The sequence below is a fragment of the Pezoporus wallicus genome, unplaced genomic scaffold (genome assembly GCF_028554395.1).
Source record: "Pezoporus wallicus isolate ANWC-B61680 ecotype Strahan unplaced genomic scaffold, APGP_CSIRO_Pwel_v1 contig_4131, whole genome shotgun sequence".
In the NCBI taxonomy this organism is placed as follows: Eukaryota; Metazoa; Chordata; class Aves; order Psittaciformes; family Psittacidae; genus Pezoporus; species Pezoporus wallicus.
In genome coordinates this window covers 8,677,072-8,696,173 of record NW_026641950.1, presented here as the reverse complement: position 1 = coordinate 8,696,173, position 19,102 = coordinate 8,677,072, and the positions used below count along the sequence as shown (strand labels likewise).

The 19,102-nt window shown below is 41.9% G+C and overlaps 2 protein-coding genes across 6 annotated transcripts in view; both read left to right on the top strand.

Moving 5' to 3' along the window:
- TPD52 (tumor protein D52) overlaps nt 1–17,636 on the top strand; it is a 42,663-nt gene extending 25,027 nt beyond the window's left edge. For 2 of the 5 annotated variants that reach the window (XM_057426267.1, XM_057426263.1), the window contains exons 2-8: nt 4,581–4,696; nt 6,292–6,440; nt 7,321–7,422; nt 8,441–8,467; nt 13,556–13,597; nt 15,036–15,084; nt 16,208–17,636. In XM_057426267.1, the coding sequence (XP_057282250.1) occupies nt 4,581–4,696; nt 6,292–6,440; nt 7,321–7,422; nt 8,441–8,467; nt 13,556–13,597; nt 15,036–15,084; nt 16,208–16,324 (602 nt within the window). In that variant the 3' untranslated portion in view covers nt 16,325–17,636. Of the gene's footprint in view, nt 1–4,580; nt 4,697–6,291; nt 6,441–7,320; nt 7,427–8,440; nt 8,468–13,555; nt 13,598–15,035; nt 15,085–16,207 lie in introns of those variants that run through there. The other 3 variants (XM_057426264.1, XM_057426265.1, XM_057426268.1) reach the window with 3 other exon arrangements.
- A 782-nt stretch (nt 17,637–18,418) lies between these two features.
- Nucleotides 18,419–19,102, top strand: part of MRPS28 (mitochondrial ribosomal protein S28) — a 78,808-nt gene continuing 78,124 nt past the window's right edge. The window contains exon 1 of the mRNA XM_057426269.1: nt 18,419–18,631. Within this exon, the coding sequence (XP_057282252.1) occupies nt 18,455–18,631 (177 nt within the window). The 5' untranslated portion in view covers nt 18,419–18,454. The remainder of the gene's footprint in view (nt 18,632–19,102) is intronic.

The window sequence follows — 19,102 nt, the reverse complement described above, 5'->3', positions numbered from 1 at the left end:
TCTGTAGCCTCATCATAGAAGGCCACTAAATTGGTCAGGCAGGATTTCCCCTTAGTGAAGCCATGCTGGCTGTCACCAAGCACCTTGCTGTTTTTCATGTGCCTTAGCATGCCTTCCAGGAGAATCTGCTTCAAGATTCTATCAGGCACAGAGGTGAGACTGACTGCTCTGTAGTTCCCTGGGTCATCCATTTTCCCGTTCTTGAAAATGGGGGTTATATTTCCCCTTTTCCAGTCATCAAATTTTTCATTGAGTTTGAATGATTATATGATTGGTGTTTAGGAGAAGCCTGAGCACTTTCTCCGCTCAAGAAATATGTCTCTTTTGGCTTTTTCACTGAGATAAAGGGGAAGCACTTAAATTAGATCTTTCTTGTATATAGCAGAATAAATATCCTCTGTAGTACTGTACATTACTCAAGTGTTGGAGGGATCTTATAATCTTGTAACAGCTTGTTCTCCTGAACTCTAAGAAGTGCCATTTTTCTTTAGCTTTGCCAAATGTGTAGTGATAGCTAAAATTCTCATTCTGAGTGTTTGACACAGAATATGTCTGTCTAAAGATAGAGCTGTGTGAAGGCTGGCCGTCCCCCACACCAAGAGCTGCTCATGTGAAATGACCAGTACTTCCTTAAACTGCTGATGTTTACTGCTAATCTCTGAATTCAGGCCAGGAAGAGGTAGGAAGTTCTGGTCATAACAGAGCACGAACTTGGGTTGAAACCAACCACAGCAAACCCCAAACCAGAAAACCTGAGTGTGAACTGAATGACTCTAATGCTTTGCCTACCCCAGCAGAATAATAGGGACTTAACTGCCATTTCCCGTAATGCAATCTCTGGAGTCCTAATCAACCAGCTTGTTCATGTCTGATTCATTTAAGTAGATCTAATAAACTGCTGGGATAATGTGTTAATCTTACAGACACCTAAAAACTGACCTTAAAACTAGGTATGTTTTCTGAATATTAGGTAAGTCTTCCCAGTTTTTTCCCCAGTAGAATTTTTACCCTGTTTAAAGATTTTGAGATGTGAAATGCTCAGCGAAACTTGCAGAATACCAAATTTTAAGTCCTTTGCAACTCGTAAAGGTGCAAGAGAACTAATGTAACAAAAGGTGACAAGTTAAAAGCCAGTAACAACAGTTCTGCTGGTTAGCAGAGAAGACCACACATGAGAAATGCTCTCTTAATAACATGGAGCTCAAGTGTTTCCATGTGTTGACTGACTGCCATTTCCCTTTTTTTTTGCCCCACACCCCACAAAAATACCTGACTTGGCTGTGCACCTTTCCGTATAAAGCTTGCTCAAGTCCAGGAGTCAACTGTCAGCCCTGGTTTATGATAGAATGATAGAATGGTTTGGGTTGGAAAGGACCCTCAAGATCATCTAGTTCCAACACCCCTGCCATTGGCAGGGACACCTTCCACTAGAACAGTTTGCTTAAAGTCTCATCCAGCCTGGCCTTGCACACTTTCACAACTTTGGACATCCACAACTTCTCAGGGCAGTCTCTTCCAGTGTCTCTCCACCCTTATAGTAAGGAATTTATTACTTATATCTACTCTTTTTTAGTTTATAACAGTTATCTTTTGTCCAGTCACTAGGACGGGGTATATTTGGTTTGTAGCCACACCATTGTTGAGGTGTGTGGGTTATCTGTGTAGATAACTGCTGCTTGGCCTTCATGTAGCAAAAATGAAGTGTCCTGCGTGTATTGGCGTGAACTGAAGAATGAGAGCAAAGTGATCAGAAAGGTGAAGAGTAGCAGGGTTAGAGGGAGGTGCCAGGATAAACAGTGATCAGATATTTGCATACTTCAAATGGAACTAATGAAAAAGTTATAAATGGGAGTGGGGCAGGCAGTGAGGAGAGAAAGGCATGGTTAGGTGTACAGGGTGAGGTATGGAGGGCTGTTAGTAGCAGTGAATTCTTTTCTTCCTAAAGCATCTAGAAATGGGAAGGGGAGGAGAGATCATGCCCTTGTTTCTTAACATTGTATCTTGAGTTCAGTGTAGGCAACCAGCAGCACAAATTCCTTTAAAACGCTGCTTTTCCAAAAAAGAAGTACATTCCCCAGGCAAAAACTATTACAGCAGGAGACAGTCCAGCATGATTTCCTGCTGCTGGATTCCCTTGATCTATTTTTGGTGTGATAATCCAGATGACTCTTTGTAACCAGATTGAACAGGCTTTCCTCTGGATGTGCTAATGCTCTTGGAGTCAGTGTGGTCTTTGGTACTTACAAACTTTCTGAAATGGCTTTTGCAACAACGAGCTCTGTAGTCCCTGAAAAGCCTGCGAATGGAGAAGAAGGCCAGGAGCCAGAGGCTGATGTACCAGGGGTCATAGAGTGCGAGGGAAAAATGCAGCTTAAATTGTTGGTTTTCCTTCAGTCTTACAAGTCTGTGTAATGAGTAGGATAAATAACAATTTGACAGAAAGGTATGGCATTCTTAACAGTTCGATGTTAAGAAAAAGAAATATATAGAATCATAGAACAGTTAGGGTTGGAAAGGACCTTAAGATCAATTAGTTCTAATCCCCTTGTCATGGGCAAAACAAAAATGACCTGATTTGTTCTGAGATATAAGCCATAAGCCTTTTTTTTTTTTTGATGCTGCCGTGCTATGCTTTGGTTTGGGCATTAGACTCAAACTTTTTTTCTGCCCTAGATTACTGCCAGAAAATAATGTATTGGGAAGCCTGTAGGAATGATGTTGTGTTTGTGTAGAAGACAGACATAAATCTCTGGGAAAACATGTAGGTTTCAAAAACTAAACCCCATTCTGCATTTATTTGTTTTCTCTATGCTTCCTTCTCACTGTGCTCCTTGGTAACTTACCATTTACAAATGTTCTGCCCATGCAGCAGTGTGCTTCTAGAGGGAGAAGCCTGCTACTGTATATCTCTGGACCCAAATACAGGCTCAAAACATGTTGTTTTGAAAAGAATTTGTGGGATTGAGCTTTACCTGAGTACAGTAATTTGATCAAGAACAAGCCTCTTCTTAGGCTTGAGAGCTGCTAGGAGCATTCTTCATAGGATACATACAACTAATTACAGACACGCAGAATCTTTCTTCTCCCTGACTTTTCAGTTGATTGTGATGTAGCTATTAGATACCAAGCCTCACAGTGAAATCATAGTGGTGGTCTCATTGCACATGAATGAGTTCTTGAATTCCCAGACCAAGTGGTAGTATGGGCTGCCATCAGAAGCTGCTGAAATCAGGATGGCTTGTATGTGGTTAATTACTATACTGACTAGTAAGGTAACATTACTTAATATGTCCTCAATTTATCTGATTTATATATTTATGTAAATACATATACACACATACACACACCCACTCTCTCCTTACACACAGTCCTCATGGTTTGTGTGGGGCTTTTTTCCCCTCTCATGTTAATTTTTATTTATTTATTTTTTATTTAATGATATATAAAGCTGTTTTTTCTCTTGAATAGAGAATTAGTTCTGGGAATCCACAAACCATTCCAGCATGCAGCCTCTTTGCAAACTGGTCTCTTTGCCAATTAGAACAGGATCCCTTACTGTATGTTTAAGCGTCAGCTACAAAGATTTGGAATAGTAAATCTTTAGCTGAAAGATTTGTTTGTTGCATTAAAATGTGTTCAAAGTGATCTTACTGCAAGGACTAAGAATAAATAATGAGCACATCATGGCAATACAAATAATATTGTTCTCCTTCCTGTCCCTGAAGCTATGAAGGTGAAAACTGAGGATGGCCATAGGGATGTCTGGGATCCATACAGAGGAGTTTAGCAGAGTTTTGGTTTCTGGATTTAGATTGGGAAGAGGCAGCACTGTGAGTGAATACACATCCTCATCAGTCCCTTTCAGTACTCCATCACTTTCTGTGAAGCGATTGCCTTTTGTTCCCAAGTTCCTTTTCCAGGCTTATCATCTGTCCAGGTGCAAAACAGCAGCTTACTTCTAGTTCTACCATATCAGTGACTTTCTAGACATAGTGGTCCTGCTTACTCGGGATGGAGAGGTTGAACAGGGTATGTGCGAAGTTTGTACTTGCAGTGCAACCCTTTTCTCTGCTGTTGTTGAGCTTGCTTATCACTGTAACCATTCCTAGTGTGTGCAGAATGGACATTTTTTTGTAATCTGATGTGGAGAGCAGTGAGGGGAGAGCCTCTGTCTTGGTCCTGAGCACCTCCAGTGCTTCCAGAGTTTCTGTGTTGCATGAGTGAGATGGAGCAGGGAGCGTGTGGGCTCCTAGGCTGTGCAGGAACTGCTGGTTAGGGTGTAGGGTTTTGCACCTTGGTCTCTATCAGAGCTGTGGGATGTGTTGTTCTCAACATGTTTCCAGTCTCCTATTATAGCAGCAGTTGCAGTTATATTGAGATTTTATACCACTTGATAGAATTAAACAGGCAGTAAAATAACTTTGGTTTTCTGTATGCTGTGCTACTCAGAGAGCATGACTTTGGTATCCTCTCATCGGTTTTCTTGGTGCACTGGCACAAAAAGGCTATATATTATTAACATTAGCTGCTATCTGGCAGACATGTAATGATCTGACTTCTACTGGTTTGTTCATCCCAAGGGCTGCTGAGAAGTGACTCTATACCTGAGGTTGGGGAGGATGCTGCTGCTACAGTTGGTATGGCAGAAACATTTTCAGAAGAAGAACAGGATGAGCTAAGAAAAGAGCTTGCTAAGGTAAATCTCTTGCAAATAGCTCTTAAACTGGTTTTGAGAATGAAAATCTGGGATAGTGCTATCTTTGAACATACAGTTAATGCTTTGCATATTTATTCTGTGAGAGTCTGAAGCAGAGTGTAACACTTACGTGTATTGTGGGGAGGGTAAGGGAAGGTGTCAAGGAGAACAGGCAGTCCTGGCTGTAGGGAATTAAGCTGGAAGTGCTGAGCATACAGGTCTTAAACCTAGATACATGAATGGTTATCCCTTTTTTAACTCAAGTGGGAGAGGGGTAAATAGGGTGTCAAAGAGAACACGGTTGGAAGCCAAAACCAAGTATTGTCTTAACTGATGTGGAGTAACTGAAGCTAATTTTTTCATGAAGGATGCTTTGTAGTAATATTCAGGTAGACACTGTTTTGCTAATTTCTAACCATGTAGCTATTGTTTATAATTCATGCAGCAGACTTTTTTTAAGAGCGAGTTAAGGAAGCACTCTTCAAAACGGACTCAGATATTCAAGCCTGATTCATCAATTAAAAAAGTTGTTAAAGTCAAGCTTTGAGTCACCAGTCTTTTTTCTTTTGTAGCTCTTTAGAACCCTAACAAAAGACCCGAACTTAAGCCTAAGGTTGGCAAACCAAGGTCAGCCGTGAGATAAGCACATTTAATGCAGTCTTGGTTTTGGTAGTCCTGATGAGTATTATTTAATGCCAAACCAATCAGCTGAAGACGGTGAGGGAAATCTGGTCCTGCTAGGTAGGGTACGTCATGCTGGTCTTCTGACAGTATCCAAACACAAGTGTGTTGAAGGTTTGGATGTATGCCTTCACCTTTGTACATGTGGCCTTTGTGCCTATGTCACATCTATACAGCCCACAGAATGACATTGTAAAGCTGTTGATATCTCTGATCATGATCTAGTGGTGCTTCTGTGAAAGGCGTAAGTGACCTGTGTAAAGAAGGAAGTACACAACCAATAGAGTTTTCTAGTTGCTGAAGAGGTGCTGTGTTTTTGTTGTTGCTGGGGGAGGGTTGTTGGTTTGCGTTTTTGGTTTTCTTTTTTATTTACTTTTTTAACTGCTCAGTCTTCCACCATTTCTACCCCTGCTCTGGGGAAGGCACTCCTCTGGCTAGATCCAGCCTGCAGTTGCTGGCTTAAGCCACAAAAGAACGTTTCTGTTCAAGCAAGGATGCAGACTTGTATATGGATCAGATACGCTCTGAGTTTCCTGATACTGGTCATACCTTGGTATCTCTTCTGACGTGGAAGGAGAATACAGGCTTGGCAATTGTCCCAGGTTTGTCTAATCTTCAAGCTTCATATAATGTTGTCTAAAGGTAACGATTTCTAACTATACAGTCTTATAGTTACCAGCTTCCTTGTGCATATCCCAGTAACAGAGCTAGCTGCAGGTAGATTACTTTCTCATCAGCTTTTCTTGTAGACTATGCTGGATTTCCCTTCTAGTATTTAGAAACAACTTTGAGGCAGTGTTAAAAACATTAGCCCTTCCATTACTGATACCTAGTTAGATGTTTTAATAAATACATAGTTAAATGGCTGGGTATATTGCTTTGTAATTTACGTCTCACCATCTCTACTGCAACAGGTGGAAGAGGAAATCCAGACACTCTCACAAGTGCTAGCTGCCAAAGAGAAGCATCTAGCGGAAATCAAGAGAAAGCTGGGAATTAACTCATTACAGGAATTAAAGCAGAACATTACCAAAAGCTGGCAAGATGTCACCTCGACCACAGCGTATGTACTGGTTCACAATGATTGCTTCACCTGTTGAGGTGGAAACTATGTTGTTCTTGTGTCATGTCTAAACCCTCTGCGCTTGTGAAAAAGATGAGTGAAGGTAACAGTTATGGTCACTATTAGCCATATTATCTCACGCAAAATAAGCACAGTTGACCATAATATGGGCAATTCTATTACACTTTTTGTCTGATGTACCTGAGATACCATTACTGAGATACCATGGTGTCCCAAGTCCAACAGAATACCCTTCTTTTCCAGCCTGAAAAATTGTGGTGAACTGAGCTCATGCAGGAAGAGTGCAAAGTCAGATAACATTCTTGCCAAACACAACTGTTAGCTTAAGGTCTAGAGTGAACTGTCTTCTGCAGTTAATGACTACACAGAACATAGGAGGATATACCTCAGACTTTTTATGCTGAAATTTATTAACAAAACTATTTGGTACAAGATTTTAGGCACTTGGCACACACAAAAAACTAATACTCTGTCCTTTTTCAGTGTGTGTGCTTTTCAGGGTGTTGTTTTCTTGGTGTTTTGTGTGTGTATGATTTTTTTGTGTGTGTGTGTTTTGTGTGTGTATGATTTTTTTTTGTGTGTGTGTGTTTTGTTTTTTTTGTTCTAAGTCCTGCAATAGCAGATGGCATCTGGTCTGTGGGTGGGGTAGTAGGTTAGGTTTGTATTGGTGAACCTGATCTGAAGTCTGAGGTGACAGAGATGCTGTAGCCAGGAGGGACTGCAGTGGCTAAAAATAACCTCTTAAGTAGCTTATCCATTTGATCCTAAAGGTGAAGTATACCTCTGACACAAATCTATGTACACTAAAAGGTTCCTTATGTGGTCTGTTAAAATAACCACAGACTTAATTTTGTTACAGATACAAGAAAACATCAGAAACCCTCTCTCAGGCTAGTCAGAAGGCATCTGCTGCTTTTTCATCTGTTGGTTCAGTCCTAACCAAGAAGTTTGAAGATGTCAGGTAGGTTTCTTTAGCTTTTCCCAAGTAGCTGCATTTTGGTAAGCGTGTGATCACTGAAATAAATTTCTGCTGTTAACATACCTAGCACTTCTAAAAGTCAATCTGTCAAGAACCCTCAGCATCTGTTCTAGGAGATCTGAGTGACTTGCTGCAAAATCTTGCATGTCCTCTCTGATGCAGAAAAAAATCTGCAAAGTTCTATGGTGCATAATTTATGTATGGAAGGAAAGTAACATATGCTATCACATCCACTGCTACTTTTGTGTTTCTGATAGTATTGCAGGTGGCAGCAGCTCTGCCTGCCTCTGTGTGATACATAGAGCACTGTCATTTCTGTTCTTAGACTTTCTCAGCTTGTGAGAAACATTCAAACAGCTAATGTCTTGTAAGTGTTTGTGGTTTGGTGGTTGTTTTGTGAGTTTGGTTTCTTTCTTGTCTTGTGTGTGGATTCCTTTCAGGTGTGTGTTATTTCTTGTAAGCTGTTCTACCTCATAGCAGTGGCTTGATTTTATTACCTTTTTAATAGACTGTTGGCAGTTTCTAATTCTTAAATATTGGCATGCAACATATTTTGACTGTGTCAGATGACACAGTCCTTCATGCAAGTTAGGTAAGTTTGGTGGTCATTTTTAGCACCCTTGTGAGCTGCATGCAAAACTCCTCCCGGAAGCAATCCAATCATATGTTTAGCTTACAGTTCTTTGATTATATGATTTTTACTACTGGAACATACACAGATATTCATCTCCGCTTGTCATTTGTTGTGAATAGTGGATCAAACTTTTTTACTTTAATTATTGGACAAATAAAAATCCACACATTCTCACAAAATATTACTGCATTGGAAAGCAGTGTAATAAAATCAGCTCTCTGTTTTCAAGTGCTGCCATTCACCTCTTTCTTGCTTTTGAAGTCTAGTGAGAAAACACTTTGAGGTGTAGTTACACAGTTACATATTTTTCTTCAGATTTATCAGAACTTCCTTTCTCTCTTTAATGCTTACTCTGGCATTGTGCAGACTACAGGCATTTTCACATTCGTTTAGGTAAGGTGGGCACAAGAGTTGTTTCTGAACCTAAGCATGTAGTCGGACTGTTTCCATTACAATTTTTAAGTTTTTGCCTGTAAGAGATATTTTTTTCCTCCAGTGTTAATGTAAAACTGAAGATCTTTTAATGCCAAGGAAGATGTTTCTTCATGTTCACCTGGTAACTATCCAAGAACATGAAATCTTGAGCACACACACTAATCAGTCTCTCTTCCCTGTAAGAAAGGAATCAGTTAAAATGATTCTGCAAGGTTGTTTGTTTTGTTTTGTTTTTTGGTTGTTTGTTTTTTTTTTTTTGGTAAAGAGACAGAATATGGTTCTGAGGTCAATAGCTTGCAGAATTCCTCCTTGTCCTTGTCTGTACAGTGTTTGTGCCTTGACAGAATAGAAATATTCCCTTTTTTGTCTATTACAATGGGTGTTTAGCATTACAACTCAAATCTCTAGAGTCTGAGTGTAAAATAGTTCATGCATTCTCTATTTATAGTTTGTCTAGTGGACAGTCCTTATCTTTGAGTAAGTACTTTAGCAGCTCCAGACTGAGTGTTTTAGTTACCGTGTCTGTATTGCCTTTTATCTGCCTAGTCTAAGCAAATATTCAATGTTTTAAGTAGTTAAAATTCCTGTGTAGCAACTTTTGTCTATTGCTCTCATCCATCTGTGCACCTCTGGGTGTGGCTTTGCCTTTTCTGTACTCTCCCACTAAGCAGCTAAAGACAGCAGTATTATCTCTGTAAAGATGCAGGGATCTGGCTTGTGGAATACTAGCTAGGAGCTATAGCTGCAGGGGCAATGCCTGGGGAGGAGATGGTCAGTGACAGGGTAGATGTTAACAGAACTCAGACTCTGAAGCAAGCATAGTTTGCTCAAGTATAAGAATAGCAGCCTATCTGAAATATCTCTCCTTTAGCATCAGGAGCCTGGAAGGTGTCTCTATACCTTTTGGATGCAGAGCTCAGCTGCTTACTCAGCAGGGTTCTGCTGGTTTCTTCCTTAAGGCTACAGTGCTCCCCTACTAGTATTAGGCTATTGCATTTGGCAAGGGCAGACTCATAGCTCTCTTCTGGGTTCAGGAACTTAATACCTCAAAAGAAGAGTGTCTAATTACACAGGTTAGTGGCTAGGTGAGTGATGAGTACTTTCTATAAGAAACTAGGCCACTGGAAGATGATGTAATAGGGCCAGAGGAGTCCACACTGTTGGTGTGCTTCTTGGGGAGAATCATGGGAATGGAAAGTCAAGGTATTTTTATAATTTCTGGAGCAGCTGGGTTTAAAAACAAGACAACAACATCAAAAAGTGGGAAGAACTAGTGCTGTTCAACATCTTAGCTGCACTTAAACAGGGGATTTAAAACCTCTGTTTCTTGCTTTCATGGGGACCAGGTTTGTCTGGGATGCAACCAGTGAATTCAAGTCCCAGGGTTATGTGACTACTCAAGTGCTGTCTACTTTTTTAAGACTGTACAAGTCTGAACTTTCTGAAGTCTTAGAGGTCCAGGTTATTCTGTGGAAATGAGAATTCATGGGCCTGATGTTTAATTGAATGAATACTGGATACGCAGATGTGTTTTTATTCTTAATCTCATGTAGCTGCTTCATCATGGCTTTGCTTTTCTTGTATTGTTTTAGCTTAGGGACTTCTCAGCTGTCGTGGCATGATTTCTTCTGTGTTGGACTATTTACACATGTTTCATGTAGCAAACATCACATGCAGGTTTTCATTCTTGCACTGCAAAGTGATTTCGGAGGGACTTGGAAAAGGGAGTAAGGCAGCTAGCAGAAATGTGAACTTGGAAAGTACTGAAACAGAGGGAGAGAGGACTGGTAATGTGAAGTCAGTGCATTATTGCTTCTCTTGTGTTTGTTTTCTCCACTTTTTGTTTTGTTGAAAATGAACTCTGTTCCTTCTTAGGTTTCTCCTAATACTTTATTCTCCTTTTATAAGAGCATCTTGAACTTCTGATGAGCTAGCCATCCTTTTGTAGGCAACCTTGTTTTGCACAGTATTATGTGCAAAATGGCAGTAATACCCAGATGTAGCACTCTGCAAGCTTCCTTGGCAATCATAATTTTGCACTTGGCTCCTCTTGTGCTGCATCCCTGTTATGGGGCAGAAGTCCACCTGTGCCCTGTTCTGAGACTGCAGAATAATTTTCTTTGCTTGCTTTGGAAATCTGATATGATCATGGATTCCTAAACATCATCATGTATCAGCATATCAGCTATTAACAAAAGCAAATAACTAGTGCTTGTGCACTCTTAAGCCCATGTTTTCCAGGCAGGGACTCTGGCATATCTCCCTATGCCTTTCCAAAATGTGAGGCAATGTAGTGGCTATAAAAAATAATCATGTAAAGGATAAGAAAGCTTTTAATGCAATAAAAAATACACGTAAGGCTGGAGAACAATTTACAGTGCCTTTTTTTTTAAGCTAGAGGTTTGCTTATGAGTATTGTAAAAAGGGTTCTCTTTTCACACCACCCAACTTGATGGCCTAGTTGAGTGAGTGCTCTGATGTGGCATTTTCATTTGCACTACTTGAAGAACAAGTGATTAGATGTTAAAAAAACATCAACTGCATTTATCTAATTTAGTTCTCTTGCAAACCAGATCATTCTGTGATAAAACTATATACTATCTTGTGGTGACGTTTTACAAAATAGATGCTGAGTATATATAAGCGTATTGTACAACAGCAAGTAAATCCTTCATGAATCTATGAATAGTTCTTACATTAAACTGTCTCTCTGAGATTAAACTAAACTTCCCTAGATGCCTGTTAAAAAGATCTGCAATACACCACACGTTGCTGCTTTTCAGTGTAACAGATTATAGATTGTGAATATATATGGGAAAAGGAGGTAGTTTTCACCCTCTTTAGCCTTAAACTACTTGCAGGGTGGGGGGAAGTTGCTTAGCATGACTGGGCAAAGAGAACTATTTTAGTATCATCCTAGTTCTATAGTAAAACCTGGCAAGACCAAAACTTGTAGCAATCTACATCACAGTGAGGAATATGAATTACACGCCAGAAGACAGTCGGCTTCTATATGCTCTGGAAAAGCTTGTGGAAGCCAAACCATCCATGAAGATGAAACACAGCAGCTGAGGAAAGGGATGAGATGTGTGTGGCATGGATTACTGACATGTGTCAGGACAGCACCTGGCCTTTGCATACCTGATTCTCAGTATGCTTAACATATAAACCAACCTTCAGTTGTGCATCTGCCTTAAGGGATCCCAGCCTTAAGGGAACTTTTTACATGTGGTGTATTTTTCTATCACTGTATTCTACTGATGAGCCTCCCAATGAATCTCTTAAAACTTGTTCTGCAATGAACACGGAACCTTTTTGCATCTGTGAATGTATCTTCCATTGTGCTGAAATACTAATTGGAGTTTCGGAAATGCATCAAATATGAGAGTTCCTCCCACCCTTTCCCCCTCAGCAATTGTCTGGACAGTATTCTCTTGAAAGGCATCATAAAACAATCATAAAGCAGTCCCAGGCACAGCTACAGGTTGGGCAAAGAAGAGATTCAGAGCAGCCCTGCAGAGAAGGATTTGGAGGTGTTGGTTCATGAGAAAATGAACATGAGCAGGCAGGGTGCGCTTGCAGCCCAGAAAGCCAACCATATCCTGGGCTGCATCAAAAGGAGCGTGACCAGCAGGTAGAAGGAGGTGATCCTGTCCCTTTACTCTGCTCTTGTGAGACCTCACCTGTGCATTTCTGGTGTCCTTAACATAAAAAGGACATGGAACTGTTGGAACAAGTCCAGAGAAGGGCCACGAGGATGATCAGGGGACTGGAGCACCTCCTGTATGAAGACAGGCTGAGAAAGTTGGGGCTGTTCAGCCTGGAGAAGAGAAGGCTGCATGGAGACCTCATAGCAGCCTTCCAGTATCTGAAGGGGGCCTATAGGGATGCTGGGGAGGGACTCTTCATTAGGGACTGTAGTGATAGGACAAGGGGTAATGGGTTAAAACTTAAACAGGGGAAGTTTAGATTGGATATAAGGAGGAAATTCTTTCCTGTTAGGGTGGTGAGGCACTGGAATAGGTTGCCCAGGGAAGTTGTGAATGCTCCATCCCTGGCAGTGTTCAAGGCCAGGTTGGACAAGGCCTTGGGTGATATGGTTTAGTGTGAGGTGTCCCTGCCCATGGCAGGGGGGTTGGAACTAGATGATCTTAAGGTCCTTTCCAACCCTAACTATTCTGTGATTCTATGATTCTATGATTTTAAAACCCAGTCAAAATTTAACATTTCAAATATAGTTATGAAAAACTATGATCATAACTCTTCCTAACTTTTCTAACTTAATATTGTGGTATTTGACAAGAAACATTGAACTTAATATCAGACTAATATGTATCAAGACTAAACTGAGATTTTGTAGAATCTAAATTAGGTGGTCTTGAAGGTATTTCGGAGCTTCTTAATCTACATCCAGTCACCTTCTAGGTGTAGGTATGTGTTGTCAGTAAGCAAAGAGTAACTGTAATGGCAACACCGGCAGGTTATAGAAATCCTCCAAGAATATCAGAACAGGGTTGAGACTAGGACTTTTTCCTGCCCTCGGCATAAACCTGACCTTGACTATATGGATTGATGTGACTGTTCTCGCCAGAAAACTTGTATTGGTGAGTATGGAAATCTTGCACTGAACTGAAACTGAAGACTTCTGAATGTAGGAATAATTCTTCCCATAGGAAGATTAGTTGATTGATAAGACTCTTGTGTGTTCACTTTGTACCTGATATTGTCACAACCGTAAATGCAGCATGACTCTTATTGCTTGAGAAACTTGAGTAGACACACCGTTGCAGCTATGCAGAATATGTACTACCAAGCATGGCACTTGAATCTTGCTAAAAAGGAAAAAAGTTGTTGCAGCTTTTGCTCTGATGTACTTGTGTGTGTGCATGGCTAAGCAATTTGTGAAAGCAAAACCAAGCAGTTGGTACATAAGACTGGCTATTTACCAAAGACAGTATCCAGAAGTCAGCTCTCTAAGGCAATTGCTTCTCAGTCTATCACTTAAACTAACTTCTTGCTTTCTTTTTTCTTAATGCTGGCATTTAGTATACGCTCCATACAACATTCAATTAGCATGCCTATTATGAGGTAATGTATGCATAATGGAACTGTTGGGTTTGTTTATGTTCATTTATGGAATCAAGTAAAACTGCACTTAAGTCAACTCACATAAATTTAAAACAAAATCAAAAAAGCCACCCAACTTTGTAGTAAATTGGAATGTAACAAAATTTGGTTTTATTTCTGCTTATTGGTGGCAGTTATCACACATCTGGGATGTGACCAAGTATACTTTCCTGCTGTTTAGGGAACTATGACAACTTTTCCCTACCCAATAGAAATGTACTGCTACTAAATGACTCCACGTTTAAAAGGCACTAGCTTCTCACATGGGTTAGAACAATGAAAGTGAGTAAAAAGTACTGTGGTTTCACAACAGGGCTCTTGCTGACTTGGAGTGCTGGCCTTTTCTCTCCCCTTGCTTGGTGCTGTGTCCCTCTATCTCTTAGGAGGGTTTGGTTTGATATATATATTGGTGCCACTGCATGCTTTCTCAAATGAAAGAGTGCTGCTAAGTGTGGGTGACTTACACAAATACCAGGCTAAGGGGGAAGGGAAGTTTAAGACTGCTTTTGAAAAAAAAAAACAACAAAACAACCAACCACTGAATAACCACCCCACCCCCCCCACCCCCTCCTGTTTTTCATCTTTAATAATTATTTTTAGTCTCCTGTGAATCCTTGGGCCTGGTCTGAAGGCAAGCATTTTCCATTCTGCATAAATACAGGAAAGATGTACAGGCTGTTGCACAAATTTGAAAATGGCAGTGCTAGCTAGTTGGAGCGTTAAGCCACTCTTCTGACCCTAATAAATAATACACTGGCCCTCAGCATTGAACATCTAAGGATATTCAATGCTGAGTGCTGCTTTTCATATACAGAATTTACCATTTGCAATCACAACTGTCTCCAGCACTTCAAAGGCAAGGGGGATTCTCCCCTAAATTTAACATGTTAGCAGAAAATGTCCTTATTAACCATATTTCGTTAATTGAACACATGCCCTATTAAACTGGTTTTCCTATAACAAGTGGAAAAACTCTGGCAAGCTTTCTTTAGCAGTAACATACTAGTCTAACCAGAAGTGATGACTAAGCTGTTCTGAAACCATTTAAGCCAGAAACATGTTTGAAATCACTGGGAATAATAAGCTAAACCTAAAATACTTTCTAGTTCTCCCTTCTGTGGTATGATGAAATATCCTATTGCAGAGTGTGGCAGTGCTCAGTTGCAAGAGATACAAATGAGCTACATATTGAGTGCATTTGAATTTCAGTTATGTAATATTTGGGAAATCCAGATAGAAACTATTTTTAGGCTACCCTTAAACCAAGGAAAGAGCCCCAAACAAAATTTATGTTGACATTAGAAAAAGCAACTGTCTGCTTGTTTTGTGATATTTACAGACTAACACAGATATGGTTGTAATTCTGTGGTTCCTTTTTCTTTTATTATTATTTTCCTAGAAATTCTCCTACTTTCAAATCCTTTGAAGAAAAGGTTGAAAACTTGAAGGTAAATATCATTAAAACTCCTTGGTAATTGTGGAGCTCTGGATGTGGAGAAAAGACAGAAGTGGACTCAGGGCAACCTGTGTTTTAGTTACTGGTAAAGTGTTGAAGGTGCTTAGATGACATCCTTTTAAGTGTTGTGGAACTGGTTTCTCTGCCTGATGATCTGAGGATAAAAAATGGGTTTCCTGCACCTCTTCCAGGAGGGTGCCTTTAACTAGGGGGACTAACAGCTACCTAACCTGCACAAACAGCTAGGACAACATACCTAGTGTTATGTATCCAAAACGGTGTAGCCTTTTATTTCCATGCCTTCTTAAGGGCTAATACCCTACACAAGAGAACAGCTTGGAATGTTTCTCTTATTTTTGGCATAAAATACACAAGGCCTTTGTACCTTAATTTAGAATTTACTCACAAAAGCTTCAAGTGCCAGAAACAACCATTATTAACTTCTTGAGATTAAAAAAACTCACTAATACATGTAACTGGAACCAGATTTGACTGTTCTCATGGGCACACTGGGCTGTATGAGAAGCATGCAAGTGATAACATGGGGAATTAGACTTCCCTTGCAAACTAATGGACATTAACACTCCTGCCATTCCCACAGGGATATAATGTAGAGGGAAAAGGAAAACACATTACCTAGAGAAAGTAAACTAGTTGCTGTACTTCACTGAAGATCTTGGGAATTGCTGTTGAGAATGAAAATTCTTCAGTGTTCTTTTTTGAGGTTCAGTGTTCTTTTTTAAGCAATACAGAAGTGAGTTTTAACTCTGAACCTTTCAAAGCCTAAATGGCTTGAAAGGCTGCAAACCCACATCCATTTTTAACTGAGGGCATGTCAACCTTCAGACTCCTTGGAATGAGGGCTGCTGCTTCATGCTGCGTGCATCAAGAAAGCAGAGGGAGACTTCTATGTTAGTCTGCTGCTGGTGGTTGCTTTCCACATGATACTTAAAAACTTGCCTTTAGAGTATTGCAGAGGTAGCTCCATCCTGGAAAAGCTGCTCTGCTGAAAAGTTATTAAACATTCTCCTGCAGAGGTACTGGTTTACACTGTTCAGCATGTTTGGCATGTCAAATAACTGCAGTTTTATGTTGCGGCGCTCTCTGTGTTCTAGTCTAAAGTTGGAGGAAGACAACCTGCTGGAGGAGACTTTGGAGAAGTTCTCAACTCTGCTGCCAATGCCAGTGCCACAGAAACGATCACAGAACAAACACAGGAGGAGACCCACTGAGATTCCTGCTGCTGTCCTGCTACCCACTGCCAGATGCTGCAAGCGAAAACTAAGCACACTTGTAACATTATTTGCGCTTTTCCCACCAGATGTGCTTTTATTTAGCATGTAGCTGTTTTACCAGGTTAACTGATACCAAGCTTTTTTGTGGGTTCAAAAATATTTTTGAAACTAAAATACACTGTTTGGGGTTTTGTGTGGGAAGGGGAATTTTTATGCCTTTCAAGGGTTTAAAGGACTTACTTGTAATTTGAAGGCAACCTGTAAAATATAGCAATGAAAAAACCCTCTTTGGAGAAGTTAATTGTATTGTACATATACTGTGGATACATAATTCCTTTTGACTCTGTAACTACTGCTAAATTTAATTATTACGAATCTGCTGCTGCTGCCAGACTGAAGCTTGTGATTACTTCAGTTAAGCGTTGCCTGCAGAGGACATCAGGCCAGGGGGATTGTGCCCAGCGAAAGACAGGACTTCTTCAGGCTTTAAATAAGTTACTTGTAGCAGGATTACACCTGGGTAGGACAGAGCTGTCTTACAAACATGTTCCTCATAAAACAGTTGCAGACAGGGTAATACATAACATCTGGAACTTACCCATTTGTCTGTGGATTATCCACCTAGGAAGGAAGCTCCTAACCATCACAGACGGAAGCAATACGCCTAGCAGTGCTGGTTTGGTTCAGTTACAGTAACATTTTCAGTCTTGTTTTTTGTCCATGATGCTAATGTGGCAGGATACACTGCTGAACTTCTGATCAGTTGTGAATAAATTCATCTTAATTCACACATGGTGGCATCAGACTAACAAAGCATGGACTGTAAGAGTAAGCCTGAGAATGACATTGGTTCTTTTCTAGGCAGCAAGAGAACTGCTCTCAAATGCTGATGCTGCTTCCTTCATAGGCTGACCATTGGAAACATCTGCTAGACTGTCTTACACTCTTTTTACATGTTAAAAGCCCTGTTCCTGTTTAAGAGTCCAGCAATCTGTCATAGCGCAGTGTAGCTCTTCTACGAGATCTGTTCTCCTACAAGATCTTTCTCCTATATGTTGCTTTAGCTGATGTACTCTTCAAGTCTCTTGTATGTTGTGTGTTTCTGGCACATGGAGTTGGTATGGTTAGAACTGGAAACAAATTTTGAAAACAGTTGTGTGAAATTCATGAAACTTTAACCTGCCACAAATGTTTGGAGGAAAAGAAGTTGGCTCCTGACAACCTTGTGTGTCACATGTAGTAAATATGCTTAATTACATGTGAGAAGCTTAATAAAAACATGTATGTGAGGAATGTATTGTCCTGTGAATACGGAGGATAATTGACTTTTTTATTTCTACTTCAAACAGTGCTCTTAAGCTTGGTTTCAAAGTAGTGCTGATACATAATACTCACATGGGGGATCTACACTGAGGAGTTTGATGTTCCTAGAGCCTAAGCCTAGGTTGACTTCCAGTGACTTACATAAACTGACGTGATTCCATTTGGAAGTTTAGAAAAGGGGTCGACGTGCACCCTCAGCCTCTGACAGCTCAGAATGGAGAACTGATGACACAGTAGGAGTGGAGCTCTCTCTCTCAACTGTTAGTAACAGGTCGAGCAGGTCCTTCCGGAACGTTATCCTTCTTGGATGGGTTCTGTTTCGGTTATTTAACTGATGAACAGACACCTAGTCCAGAGCTGGGTCTGCACGCTGTTACGCTCAGACTTGCAGCTGCACCCTCGCGTGCAAACACCCTTAGGGAGGCTGTTGCCACTGAAGTTTTACTTTCGCTGCGGTCTGTGCTAACGTCGCCGTCCCCAGCCCCGTCCCGCCGGACCGGCTCCTCCAGCCAAGACACAGCTGCAGGCTTCGTTCCCCTCCCCTTGCCAGGTGCTGGCAGCCTGGCTGGGCACGCAGCGGCTTTCCCTGCGCTGTCCCGTGGCCAGCCGGGTCTCCTCCCGCAGCAGTAGCACGAGGGCCGCAGGGACCGGCCGCCTCCTGCCCCTAGCCGCGGAGGGCAACCCGCCCTCCTTCGCCGACCATGGCGTCTTCCTCGCTCCGTCTCAGCCCAGCATAATGCGCCTGCGCCCGCCTGGGCGTAGCGCAGGGTCAGAGTTCACGCTCCGCCCTGCACGCGGGCAGTCATGGCGGCGCCGAGCTGGGCGGTGTTCGCTGCGCGGGCCGCGCTCCGGCCGTGGTGGCTGCGGGCGGTGAGGCGCTGCAGCGGTGCCCCGCCGGCGGCAGCCGTGGGTGCCTCCGCTCTCCCGCAGCAGTCGGCAGAGCGGCCGAGCGCAGATACCGCGGCCCCCGGCCCCCGGCAGGTGAGGGCGCGGTGGGGAGGCCGGGTAGGGCAGTGATCGAGGCGGTTCCGGCCCCGCTGTCCCGGTGGCGCCGTCCCTCCAGTGCCTCCCCGCGGATCTTCTGCCGCCTTCCTCTGCTCTTCGGCCGGTGCAGGCAGCGTGCGTCCCCGCTGCTTCGCTTTAGCCTTCCTGAAACGCTGGCCCCGTGCACAGCCCTTTGCCCGCCACCCTGCTTGTTGCCGCGTGTGTGCATCGCCTGCTCGGAGGAGTCCTGTTTGCCCCATCCCTGGCAATGTTCAAGGCCAGGCTGGATGGGGCTTTGAACAGCTTGGTCTAGTGGAAGGTGTCCCTGCCCATGGGAGTGGGGGTTGGAACCGGATGAGCTTTGAGGTCCCTTCTAACCCAAACCATTCTGTGCTTCTCACCTCTTCATCCTTCGTAATGACTGTCCTACAGAAATACTGACAGTTTTCATGACGTTTTACTTTTAAC